The following is a 13,962-nucleotide window of genomic DNA, read 5'->3' on the forward strand; positions in this document are numbered from 1 at the left end:
ACAACTCTAACAGACCATCACATTGAGATGTTTAGTCCTTCCTGCTAGGAGGTGACACATTAATTTTCTCTCAGATTTACATTGGATTATTAATAAAATATCGGTGTTGGAATGTGACAAGTGAGGGTCTGTAGAAGTGCCAGGCTCTATTTAGGGGCACGGATTTTAGCCAAATGAGATGTCAGTGGGGTCAAACATGACCCAGATGCTGGTGGCATTTGAGCGACAGTCTTTTTGCTTCACTGGGCTCAGGCTCCCGTAACCTGGGCTGCACCGGGTAGCAGGATGGAAGGTTCTCTTTCTTTCCAGCAGTGTTGAACCCAAAGAAAGGTGACTCCGTATGTTCTGTCTTCCCTTTATCTTCTGCTTCGTTATTGACCCAACACTTCAAATGTAAGTGGTGCTTTCTGTGTGTTTTCAAGACAAAGGAGAAGACTTCCTTTGTTCTAGCCACTGAGTTCCTTGATTAACTCACTCGTTTGATGGAGCATTTACAGAGCGTTCACTCTTTACATGTCGCAGTGGCAGGTGGAGAAGGTAGAGGGCGGTCCGGGTGAGCCTGGCACACCAAGGCCAAGTGACCACCCTGCTTCTCTGCTCAGAGCCCTTTCGTCGCTTCCCGTCCCTGTGAAGGTGAAGTTCAGAATTCTCAGAGGGGGTGGGGGCTGGGGTTTGGGGCACCTCCCCGCCAATTGCCCCAACCTAGACGAAGCCTCCCTGCTGTTTCTTCGCTGTTTGCTGCGGCTGCGTTGATGGAGTTACTTTATGTTGTCGCATGCCTCGTGCCACGCTTGTGTGACCGTCCAGGCTCCTCACTTCTTCGTTGCCATTGATGCCGTCCTACTACGTGCTTCATTTGTGTCTTTCATTCCCACTTAGAGCAAAATCCATGCTCCCTCGACCCAGGCCTGCCAGGCTCTTGGGCCTCACCCCCTGCCTGCACCCCCACCTACTCTCTGCCTGCCAGTATGCTTCTCGGGCCACTGACCTTGCTGCTGTCGCTTTCCCGGGAGCCTTCCTGGCTGAGCCCTGGCCTTTGCCTACGCTTCTGTTCAGATGCCACGTCTGGGAGAGAGGTCTCCGGGCTGGCCTGTCCCACATCACAGCCAGCTGTTACAGGATGTGCTCGCATGTCGCCTCCTGTCCCGCCCACCGGAGTGTGGTCTTCTGAAGCCCCCAAGTGCCTCCTTCTACCTCCCCGACCGGACAGCAGGCCTTACACAGGCAGCGCTTTGGACGCTTCTGTTCACAACAGCACCTACGGCGCCTTGCACCAATGCTTGGCCCGTAATAGCTGCTCAATAAATATTAATTGAATAAATCACTGAATGTCATAATGGAATTTCAAGCCGAGTGCCCTGGGAGCTCTAGGAAGGGAGCCATTAATGAGTCCCTGCAGACTTGCTGGGTAGTGATTCCTGGTCATATGGGCTGTATCTTCTCGGTGACCGCCAGCCTCAGCTGATACGAACAAACCTATGGTTAGGAGGCTGCATTTATTGAATTGGCTTCTGCCTCCGAGTTCTGGCAGCCTGAGCTGTCCCTCACCCTGCTTTCAGACCCCCACAGAGGCGTCCTGGCCTGTGGACATGACAGTCCGGTGCCCATCCCCCGAGGTTGCCCTGGCCTGGCCCGTCCTTGGGTTTAGGGGGGCCTGCCGGAGACGGGTGGCACCCAGTACTCACTGCTGGTGCTGTTTCCGCCTTTATTCCGGAGAAGCACCCTCAAACGGAGGCCCTGGGGGTCTGCTCCTGTAGAACAGCACCAGCAGGTGCTGGCACTGACGCCCCGTGGCGGACGGGGGCTTCTGGGCACACAAATCTACCCAATCGTTTGTTTCTTGATAAGAAAGCCTCTTTTACGATTTTTCAATTTGCCCTTATTTTAATGAAAAGAAGCTGGGGTTGGACCGCCCAAGAAGGAGCTAATCAAATAAAGCAAATTGGTGTTACCTTCTCCCGGTCCCTATTATTTCTATGGCTCCAGCTGGAATTTATTATGAAAAGCAATTGGTTTTCATATCTGGCAGATAGCAGCCTGGGCCGGGCCTGACAGCCCTTTCTTCCCTATCATTCCATAAATGGCTTGCAGTGGCCAGGCTTGGGGGGGGGGGGTACGGAGGAGGGGAGGACACGGAGTGCTCCCCACCAGCTTTCCTGCTCCTTGTCCCCCAAATCGTGCAGACCCTATAAACAAGTCAGAAGAAAACACCAGATTGAAAGTTAATAAAGCAGCTCCTGTCCGTGAGATTTGGGCTGTCGCCGTGGCTTCTTGGGGTTCCATTTGGCATCCTATCAACCTTGCTGTGCTCCAGCCATCAATTACCACTCTCGCTGGGTCTGTGTGCAAGGGAGATAAGCAGGGGAGACATTCCTTTTCCAGATTCCTTTCCTCTCCTTGCAACAAAAGGAAGGGCTAAAGGAACATTTTAAATCAGGCTCAAATGATCCTCTCTTTATATGAAATGTTCTGCTGTGAGAGGAAACGTGGGCTCTGAAAGTGCCCTGGGTTGCTCCTAGAGAAGGAGAGAGGGTACACTGGGGCATGTGCCAGGGATTTGTAGCAAAATGCCAGGAAGGGGGGACAGTGGGCTGGTTCACTGGTTCTGTCCTTACCAGCTGTGTGACCTTGGGAAAGTTAATTCCCTTCTCTGTGTACTTCTCATTTGTAAGATGACGACAACAGTATTCACCTACTATAGTTGTTGTGGGATTAAAATGAGAAGTGGGAGGGAAGGGCTTTGCCTGCATCTGACATTCGAAAATGCCAGAGAGGTGGCCACTCTTGTCATAGCAGTTGTTGTCATGCTTATTATGGGCATTTTGAACTAGGCCATGCACTTCTTTTTTTTTTTTTTTTAATAATTTTTTAAAACATTTATTTATTTTTGAGACAGAGGGAGACAGAGCGCGAGTGGGGAAGGGACAGAGAGAGAGGGAGACACAGAATCCGAAACAGGCTCCAGGCTCTGAGCTGTCAGCACAGAGCCCAACGTGGGGCTCGAACCCATGAACCGTGGGATCATGACCCGAGCCGACGTTGGATACTCAACTGACTGAGCCACCCAGGGGCCCCTAGGCCACACACTTCTAATGGTGCATTTCAATCAGGTCATTCTGTGTTGGAAAGATCAGAAGGAAAGTTGTGGGTACGCGTGTGTAAGCGGCAGTGAAGAGTGGTATTTCTCTTTTCTTAACTGCCCACTGGAATGGAGATTCCACACTGGCCTCGGGAACAGCATTCCTGCTCTAGGACACTACACGTTGTGCCTTGTCACAGGAGCCCGTTTCACATTTGGGGTCAGGTTTGGAGGCCATTGGAACTGCAGGAATTGCATTTCCCTCCACCTGGGCCCTTCTCTGTGCCTCCTGGTGTGAGGGTTGGGACGAGGGCAATGAATAGAAGGGGAGGAGAAAGGGGGAACCTACCCAGGTTTGGGTTCTAGCTGCAAAAAGGGACTCTCTGGAGATGCTCACTGTTTAGAAGCCATTCAGATACTGCTTATGGAGTCTTACTGGGAATGAGGACATCATCCATTCTCTTCTCCAAGGGAAGCCACAGGGACATATTGTATGACTTCAGTGGGACAGTAGACAGTCAGCCAGAACAGAGCTGACAGCACAAAGTCAGCTGCCACTAGGCCAGGCCAGAAAGGGGCTGACGAGAGACCTGAGGAAGCCCATGGATGCTGGGGTAGTGGGCTGGTTCTCAGTTGTCTGCATGGAATTTCAGGTGGCTGTCAAGGTCCTGGAAGTGATCTGTTAGTGATAGGGGAAGGGAGGGTTCTAGGAGGAAGGGCCATGGACCTGAGCTGTTTAGGGGACACTGATTTCTAAAGTTAGACTCAAGCACTGGAAAGAGTATCTAGACCATTCCTTTTGTAGGATTAACCTAGCGTTGGCTGCAGCCCCCTGTGGCTCCATAAATTCCTCTTTAATATCCACACACGAAACCTCTCAAGAACATATCCCCGCTCTGATCTTCATTTACTGATTGTTCTCAATGTACCTAATTTGAAAAATGTTTTTTGCCTTCAAGTGGCGGACGAGTATGTGTGCCTCAGTGCTTACAGACAGACAGCCTCTCCCCTGGGTGAATTTTCCAGCTGCACCCTACAACGTGCCATTTCATTACACCCTAAATCCCTCCATCATTGTCCCTGGCAGAGGCCCCTACAAAAAGGGGCCACATTTGTTATCGTTATTAATCATGAAGAACACATATTACGTGGTGGGTGGCATGCCGGGCACCTCTCATACATTATGTCTGCTACAACAGAGGGATCAAGTAATTTGTTCAAGGTCACACAGCTCATAAGGAGTTGAGCCAAGCTTTAAGATGTAACCTAGAGCTCACTTCAAATCCTATGATCATCTTTTTTTTTTTTTAACTTCCTATTATGGAAAATTTCAAACATCTACAAATATAGACAGGCTAGTGCAATAAACTCCTATATACTTATCATCCACTTTCAACTGTAGTCAACACATGGCCAGTCTTGTTTCATTCACGTTTCCTCCTCCCACCACACACATTGTCATGAAGCATATTGTAGACACTATACAATTTCATCAGTAAATGTTTTAGTATATATCTCTAAAATATAAGGTCTCTTTTTAAAAACATACTCCTGCACTACAATTATCACTTAAAAATTAATAATTCTAGATATTGTTAAACATCCCATCACTGTTCCAGTTGTTTCACAAACGCTGTAATTTTTTTTTGTTTTTTACAGATTGTGACTGGTTGACACATCTCTTGTCTCTTTTAATCTATATATTCCTACTCTAGCATTCTCTTACTCTCTTTTTCACTGAATTCATTGAAGAATCCAGGTCATCTATCTGCCCTGTGGTTTCCCACAGTCTGGATTTTGCTGACAGCATCCCCATGGTTCCCTTTACCATGTTCTTCTGTCCTCCGTGGACCTTATAAAGTGGTAGATCAGGAGGTCTGAATAATTTTAAATTCCTTTTTAAAAAACTTTTTTTTTCCCCTACAGCAAAGTATTCTTCTATCAGGGACACATTCTATCTGGTTGTTTCTCTTTTGGGATGTCAGTCATTAATTGATGATTCATTAATTATTAGGGGTTGCAAAATGGTGATGTTTTAATTCTCTCACTTCTTCATTTATTGGCGGGAATACTTTTATAGAGAAAGTCCTCTCTTTTGCAATTTGCTAACTCAAAGGAACAGTTTATACAGGAAAGGTAAGATAAATGCCTGATTCTTCATCCTTATACTTCTTCAGTTTTCAAAATAATGTATTAGGTCAGGAGCCTCCTCCAACAATGATCAGTTAGTTTTTTGTTTGTGTGCTTTAGGTTCATTATGAACTCATGGATTTAAACATATTTAACGTTTTTTAAGTCAAAGCAGTTGCTATTCTTATTGATGGTTAAATTGGCCCATTTTTGGTCAATAGGAGCTTCTTCAAGTTGATTCCCAAGTCTTTTTTTTTTTTTTTTTAAGTAGGCTTCACACCTAGTGTGGAGCCCAACAGGGGGCTTGAACTCACAACTGTGAGATCAAGACCTGAGCTGAGATCAAGAGTCCGACACTTAACTGACTGAGCCACCCAGGCCCCCTGCCCCCACCCCCGTGTCCTTTTTATATGATTTAAAATCTTTGACACAGCTCACATCATACTTGATGGTGAAACTGGTTGTTTTCCTCCTAAGATGAGGAGCAAGACAGGGTTGTTTATTCTCACCATTTCTATTCAACATTGTACTGGAGGTTCTAGCCAGTGCAATAAGGGAAGAAAAAGAAAAGGCATCTAGAATGGAAAGGAGGAAGCAAAACTCTATTCATAGGTGACTTGATTATAAATGTAAAAGATCCTAAATCTGCAAAAAAATTTTACTAGAACTAATACACAAATTTATCAAGGTCACAGAATACAGGATCAGCGTACAAAAATCAACTGTGTATCTATATGTAAGTGGAAATGTGTAAATGAGCAATCTAAAAATGAAATTTAAAGTAAACAATTCCAGTGCTCACTTTGGCAGCACATATACTAAAATGGGAATGATACAGAGAAGATCAGCATGGCCCCTATGCAAGGATGACACACAAATTCGTGAAGCGTTACATATTTAAACAAACAAAAACATTAAGCAGTTCCATTTACAGTAGCATCAAAAAGGATAAAGGACTTAGATAATTTAATTTATAAAGTGTGAAACCTGTACTATGAAGTCTTACTGAGAGAAATTAAAGATTTATATAAACGGAGAAGCACTCCATGTTCTGTGATTGGAAGTGATTAGAAGACTTGATATTGTTAAGATGGCAGTTCTTTCCAAATATATTTTTAGACTCACTGCAACCTCTATCAAAATCCCAGCAGGCACTTTTATTGTTGTTCTTGTTGTTGGTATTGCAGAAATTGTCAAACTTACCTTAGAAGTTTTTATAGGAATACAAAGGACCTCGAATAGACAAGACAGTTTTGGAAAATAAGGGCAAGGTTGGAAGACATATAGTTCCTGACTTCAGAATTTACTACAGAGCTGTAGCAATCAAGACAGTATAGTATTGGCATAAGGACAGAAAACAGAGAAAAATATCAAGTCCAGAAATAAAGTCTTATGTTTATGGTCAATTTATTTTAATCAAACATGCAAGCATACTTCAATGGGGAAAAGGATAGCCTTTTTTAAATGCAACAACAACAACAAACAAACAAACAAACAAACAAACAAAAATAGTGCTGGGACAATTGGATATCCATGTGCCAAAAATCAACTTAGGCCCTTACCTCACACCATACACAAAAGCTAACTTAAAATGCACCGTAGACTTAAATGTGAAAGCTAAGACTGTGAAGCTCAGAAGAAAACACAAGAAAACATTTCTGTGACCTCAGGTTAGGTGAAAAATAATCCTAGATATGATACTGAAAGCATGATTCATAAAAGAAAAAAATTGATAAATTGGGACTTTACCAAAATTAAAACCTTTTGCTCTTTAAAAGAAACCCATAAAGAAAAGGAAAGCCATGGGCCAAGAGAAAACATTTGCAAATCCATTATCTGATAAAAGACTTCTATCCAGATTTTATCGAAATAGCTCTTACAACTCAAAAAGAAGAACACAACTCAATTAAAAATGGGCAAAAGATTCAAACAGACATTTCACCAAAGAACTTATATGAATGGCTAATGAGGACATGAAAAGATGCTCAATATCATTAATCATTAGGGAGATGCAAATTAAAACGCTGCCACACACCCAGTAGGATGGCCATAATCCAAGAGATGAGACAATGCCAAATGCTGGAAAGGATGTGATGTTGGAACTCTCGTTCATTTCTAGTCAGAAAGCAAAATGGTGCTGCCACGTTGGAGAACATGCTGCCAGTTTTATGTTTATGTTCTCTGTTGTACCTGTCTTTCACCTGTTGTTGCTGCATTTTTAATCATGCTTAGGAAGTTTTCTCCACTTTCAGGTTATAGAGAAATTCACCTATGTTTTCTCCTATAGTAGTGTGTGATTTTATTTACAACATTTAAATCTCAGGTCCATTTGGAATTCATTCTGCTCTACAGTGTGGGGAATAGATCCAATTTTATCTTTTTCCATATGCCAGTATCACTTATTAAAAAGTCAGTCCCCTTCCTCCACTGATTTGTGATGTCTCCTTTAGAGCATATTAATTTGCGGGGTGCCTGGGTGGCTCAGTTGGTTAAGTGTCCGACTTCGACTCAGGTCATGATCTCACGGTTTTGTGTTCGAGCCCCACGTTGGGCTCTGTGCTGACAGCTTGGAGCCTGGAGCCTGCTTCGGATTCTGTGTCTCCCTCTCTCTCTGCCCCTCCCCTGCTCATGCTCTGTGTCTCTCTGTCTCTCAATAATAAATAAACATTAAAAAAATTATAAAGTATATTAATTTGCATGTGGAAGTGGGAATATTTCTGGATTTTCTCTTCTGTTCCCTTGGTCTTTCTATGTATTCACATGTCAATTCCATACTTCTTTAAATATAGAGGTTTTATAGAATGTGTTAATAACCTATAGGGCTAGCCTCTACACTTTGGTTCTCTTTATTAAAGTTTTTCTGGCTATCACTGGTGTTTTTTCCTTCCTCATAAATTTTGTAATAAGATTCTCTAGATCCAGAAAAAAAAAACCCTAATGGGATTCTTGTTGTCATTACATTTTGTTTATAGATTAATTTTTGGAAGACTGACATTTTTATGATTTTTGCTTTTCCTAATCAAGAACATGTTATGTTTTTGCATTTACTGAAACCTATTTTGTCCTTTAGATTTTTATAGTTTTTCTCCTTGTGTTTTGGGAATGTCTTATTAAATTTATGCCTAAGTATTTAGTTTTCTTTTTTCTTGATAGCATTTACTGTATGATGTAAGACATACAGTATATATATGAAGAAGTCACCCATCATTCCTTCTGTCTCATTTGTGTGTGTGTGCAGTGTGTGAGTGTGTGTATATCACACACACACGCAGACCGCACACACACACACAAACTATTGATTATGTATCTTAACTTTATACCTGCTGGTTTACTTTTGTAATTTTCAGTAGCTTTTCCATTGATCCCATGATCCTTTCACCATATTGCATGAGTGTTACTGGTTTTGCCAGCCATTCGTGTCTCAGATAAAAAGGTTATTTGGCTAGAAGCCTCCCTCTAGAAGCATCCCTAATGCTCACGGGTTTTTCTTGATATTTCTCTGGCTGCTGCCTTGGAGGTCTCGGATTGTTTCCCTGAGGATCTCTTAGATGGTCAGCTTCAGTCGTGTTCCCCCAGGGGACCCTGAGATAGATAGACTCCAGTACAGCTTATTTGAGAGGCAGTCCTGGAAAGTGCCAGTAGGGGGCATGAAGGTGAGAGAGGAAGGGGAGGAATACAAATAAAGGGCTCATGGGTGCGTCTGGGTGGCTCAGTTGGTTAAGCTTCAGACTCTTGGTTTCAGATCAGGTCAGGATCTCACTGTTCATGAGTTCGAGCCCCACATCAGGCTGTATGCTGACAGCATGAGCCTGCTTGGGATTCTCTCTGCCCCCTCTCTGCCCCTCTCCTGCTTGGTCACTCTCTCTCTCAAAATAAATAAATACATTTTTTTTAAATTAAAAAAATCCCACAACAAATAGAGGGCTCTTGTCCAGCACGTCTCCATCTGGGCAACTGGCACTTAGGCTCTAGAAGATCATATAGAACACCCAGAGTCATCCTGAGTGTGGGGTAAGGAGGCCTGGGATTGCCTCAGAGATATCCCAGTTGTGGAGTGAGGGGGCCAGGACTTCATCCACCAAATCCCCACCCCCTGGGTGAGGCGTGCTTTCAGGGTGTTAAATCACCCAGTCAGGGGAGCAAACCAGGACTGGCCCCACCCACAATCTATGCTAAACCAGTAGACTTGGGGGAGATACTGGAGTCACCCTGAGTCCGAGTGAATCCTGCTCAGACACTCTGTGGCTACAAGGGGCTTGGTTTTCTTATCTGTTGGGAGTGATGATCTTACCTCATCATGTTGTGGTGAGAATGCAAACAGCCTGGATAAAGGCACAGATACAGGTGTAGCTACGGATGTCGACGTAGGTGCCGATGTCAACATCGATACACACGTGTGGTTGCAGATGTAGATAGAGATGCAGACAGACATGGACGCAGGTACAGGTGTAGACCTACAGACAGAGACACAGGTGTAGACACAGGTGCAGACACGCACGTGGCCTGCTCCTCCCACACCAGACACTGACTGGGACTTGGTGGGATCGTTAAGTGGAAGGACTTCCGTCCCTCTTACCTGACTCTCTGTTGCCACTGCCGTCTGTCCTCAGCTCCATTTCCATTTCCCTGCTCTTCTCAGGGGGGGTGCTGCCTTTCTGCTGCCGTGAGATGTAGTAAAGCCCTCCCCCAGCTGGACCCCTCTTGTGGGGCCTAGTCCACCCATCCCTCCTTCCCTGGACCCCTTCCCACCAGCTCCGACTTGTTCTTGATTATATTCTGGGTTGGCAGCTCATTTTCTTCACGTTGTGGGGCCCCTCTGCGGTCTGTGTTTCTCTTTGCCATTCTTAGGACCCGAGAACTATGGAGGGAGGGACCTACCCCCATCACACAGAGCAGAAGCAAGTTCTAATACAATCAGAGCGCTGGATTAAACACCATTAGGTTGCTCATTATTGCGAGTTAAAATGACGACTCCATTTATTAAGGCCATTTAAGTTGGCCACTTGGGCTCCCTGCGGGATTATGTCCAGCTCAAAGTGTCGGATGACAGGGCCATTCTCACGTTCTCAGAATGCAAAGGGCAGGTCACCAGGGGAAGATGGGTTTCCTAAGGTGGGAACAGTTGTGGTTCTGACTGTGGACGTGACAGTATTCTGGGACGTTCACTCTCTTTGGGTCGTACCAGTCACGATCTGAGGACAGTTGGCCTGAACACTCTGCTGAGGTTTGCCGATCATGTTTAGAAAGAGTGGGGCTGTGGAGCAGCTCTGCGTGTAGCTGTCTCGGCTCACGAGAAGCTGGACTGGATTAATGTTGTGTCTTCCTCAGCAGATGGGGTTCCTTGCACGCTCCCGTGGATGTCTTCATTCCTGCGTGGAGGGGGCGGGACAAATGCAGAACCGTCTATTTGATCAGATGCGTTCCTTCGCTTATTCCCGAGGCACTGGCCCTGAGCATAGTAGTTGGACTTTGGGGCCCTTCCAATGGTTTGGGTACCATGAGCAGGGCCGGAGTGGAGAGAGGCAGGCCCAGGTGGCCCCATATTCCAGCCTCCCTGCTATCTAGAAATGGATGAATACTGTAAGGTTTTCAGTGCGGACTCGTAAGTGCGAGACAAACGGTCAGGTGACAGCATTGTGACAAGCCTGTGAAGCTATTTCCCAATTGTTTTAGTCGGCCACACTCAGGGAGGAAACCAGCACTGACATAAACCAATTGCACCATGATCGGCAAACAATGAAGTGTTGGGAGTCGCTGTTCAAAGTCTATAATTTCCAATGGAATTGCTGTTCAGTCAGCTCGCTGCTGAATGACACAGCCCTTCTGGGTGGGAACTACAGTTAGCCTCTGTCACCCTGGCGTGACTCCCACCCCCTGCCCGAGACAATGTAGTAAGACGTCGCTAGCCAGTGTCTGTGCCTGACTGTGAAATGGCCCCTTGTTGGGGGAGGAGGAAGGAAAGACTGGGATACAGGCTCCTGCCCCAGGCCACAAGGAACCACTGTCGCAAAGACACAGACGCCCACTTGCATTGGAAGAAACCACCTCCTTTGCCTTGTATGTGTAAGGAGCTCTCACGCCAAGGCTAGGAGTGAGATATGCCTGTGCTGGTCTGCCGGACACATAGACTCATTTGTGACCTTCCTGTGCTGAGGTCTCAGCCGGGGGTAGCATGGCCATGGGGAGCGAGTGATGTACTCTTTGCTTTCAGGGGGAGCCTCAGTCTTCCTTGAAGGTTGAACCTGCCCACACCTGCCGCTGCTTCACTCTGGAAGCGGCTTGCCACAGCACATGCTGCCAGAGGAATTCAGTTGTTTCTCTCCTTGGCGTTTCCAAACCAAAGTGTGTGCCCTCTGTAGCTGCGGAGGTGCACGTGAACATCCTCTGCTCTCTTCGGTTGGTTCGTGACTTCTTTTAGGACAATTCACGGTTCTTTTCTGTTTGTTCTTTTGGAATGGCACAAGAGTGGCCATCGCCTCTCAGCGTTTAGCGAGCGGGAAGCCAACGATTTTCCTAAGGTACGGTGGTCGTGGACCAAATAGACAAATTTACCTGACAGGGCTGAGCCTTCTGACAGCCGAAGCCCAAATGTGAAAGAATCAGGTACTTAGCTGGCTTGAGAAGAAGCACTATAGATGTTCCTCTGAATCTTGCAGTGATCTAAACGCGCGCAATGAATCAAGAGCGTTTGGCCTGGGCGACTAGTTCTTCCATTGGTCTGTTCTTAACACAGTCATCTAGCGTCTGCGTTAAACTTATTTATTTCCTAATGCTGGGTGATGGATTAAAAGATGTGTAGAAAATCTTTCTACAAGAGATAAGATATTGCAGTCTGCCACGACACCCCCGGCTCTTTTTGCTTTCTCTCGCTGTTTTTCTACTTTTCAGCACGGAGCTCAGGCCCCCACGTCGTATATCTTGATTAGATGGTGGATATTACGAAGGGGATGTTTTTTAAGCCTATCATTGACACATTTAATTCATTAGGTACCAAATCCACAAGCAAATTTTGGCTGGCCATAAAACATGGTTAATCCAGGGAGCTGCAATAAAAGGTGAAAAATTATGTTCCGGCAAATGTGGAATATTGCTTTCCTGTAGAGACTTTTCCTGGTCCACGATATCTTTCTTCATAAATTTTTCTTCTGCCTGGTTCTCTTGGTAACTTAACCATTTGTTGTTTCCAGACCACAGAATGGCTCAATGATCCTCTACAACAGGAAGAAGGTGAAATACAGGAAGGATGGGTATTGCTGGAAAAAGAGGAAAGACGGGAAAACGACCAGAGAGGACCACATGAAACTCAAGGTCCAGGGAGTGGAGGTAAAGGGCAGAAAGGCTCTCTTGTTCCACAAATGTTGTTTCTGGGCTGCAATGACACGGGATCGCTTTGGAGTAATTTGCTGCCAGTCACCTCTGTCAAAAGCATTTCTGTTTGCCAAGCCCCCCCGTTTGCTGTTTTGTTTTGTTTTTCTTCCTTCTTACCCAATAGCCTCCATTCAAGTTTTCCGTAAAGCCAGATTTAACTAAAGCAGTCCTGTTTCTTGGGAGTCCTTGGTGCATAGACTGGGATTTGCAAGGTTCCTGCAGAGCCCTGTGTTGTATCTATCACGGAGAAGGCTGCAGGTGCATTGAGAGTGTGCAGGTGTGAGGGAAGAAGGAGCCGCGTGAAGGGTCTCCCCGTCCAGGTGGCCTGGACCTGCCTTTGCTGAGTGGGTCCCTTGGGGATCTGGTGATCTCCAACCAGAGCTTGGCTTTACTCCCTCTGCTGACAGCCTCTTCCATTTCCTTCTGGGCATTTCAACCTGAGAGCTCAGAGGTGTTAAAGATGAACAGCTGGGGTTCTTGTGGCTGGGGTGGAGGTGGGCGCTGCAGGGCACATCTTGGGATCTGTGCACACTTCGGTTTGGATCCTGGGGGGAAGGCAAGGTGCAGTGTGGTGGTTTTGCTATTGCTCTGAGACCACAGGCTCCGACTCTCGGGTGGCCATGGAGACTTTCTCCTGGGGTCCTTTCATTGTTGGAAGGCCTAAGCCGTGTGTCACAGCGGTAGAGGGAGAGGGTATGAATCGTGGTACATTCGTGGCTGCTAGTTAGCGAGCACACACTTCGTTGCATTGCTTGATCCTTGGAAAAGATCTTCCCCGCGAGGATGGTGCTGTCTTGGGTCAGGAGCCGAGAAGGTGGCTTGTGATCCACCTGGCAATTCGCGCGGGTCAAAGAGAGAGATCCTGGAGTCCGCTGGTGTGTTGGGTCCCCTAGCATGCCAGGATTGATCACCTGGACGATAAGCCCTCTTGAGTTCAACGGCTCACACTCCAGGCCGACATTCTCCGTGACACACTTTATCATTATGACTTTTTCTGTATTAATCATGTGCTTTTATGGCTGTTAAAAATAGCATCCGGTGGCTTTCATTATATTACCCCACAGAGAGAGATAACTTCTGTTTTATGTTTTTGTGGTTGTTTTTTTTAAACACCCAATAACAATGCTTTATGATGATGAGCAAAGAAAAGCCCCAATAGGAGAAATCCCACTTTTCCTATGTTCTCCTGTGTTCAGTGTTTGCACAGTGTGGCCTAATCAACTCACGAGACATTAAAATGTGGATCGCCCTGAATGCACTCCTATGTACCCCGGTCTAGGACCGACTGGTGATGGGGCCAGCAGATCAGCCCTCGAGGGGCCCGAGGGCACGGGGGCTGGGCCGGGTGGGCAGAAAGCGAGAAGCGTGGTTGCGACCCGCACAGG

The 13,962-nt window shown here is 46.1% G+C and overlaps 1 protein-coding gene and 1 non-coding gene across 19 annotated transcripts in view; both read left to right on the forward strand.

The window, feature by feature from the left end:
* The window catches only part of CAMTA1 (calmodulin binding transcription activator 1), an 853,369-nt gene that overhangs the window by 413,220 nt on the left and 426,187 nt on the right, over nucleotides 1–13,962 (forward strand). For all 18 annotated transcript variants that reach the window (XM_053206405.1, XM_053206447.1, XM_053206438.1 and 15 more), the window contains one exon: nucleotides 12,397–12,532. In XM_053206405.1, the coding sequence (XP_053062380.1) occupies nucleotides 12,397–12,532 (136 nt within the window). The remainder of the gene's footprint in view (nucleotides 1–12,396; nucleotides 12,533–13,962) is intronic.
* On the forward strand, nucleotides 6,004–6,110 carry LOC113599735 (U6 spliceosomal RNA). Its single transcript, XR_003420635.1, has one exon. It is a non-coding gene; the product is annotated as a U6 spliceosomal RNA (small nuclear RNA).

The sequence above is a fragment of the Acinonyx jubatus genome, chromosome C1 (genome assembly GCF_027475565.1).
Source record: "Acinonyx jubatus isolate Ajub_Pintada_27869175 chromosome C1, VMU_Ajub_asm_v1.0, whole genome shotgun sequence".
Classification (NCBI taxonomy): domain Eukaryota; kingdom Metazoa; phylum Chordata; class Mammalia; order Carnivora; family Felidae; genus Acinonyx; species Acinonyx jubatus.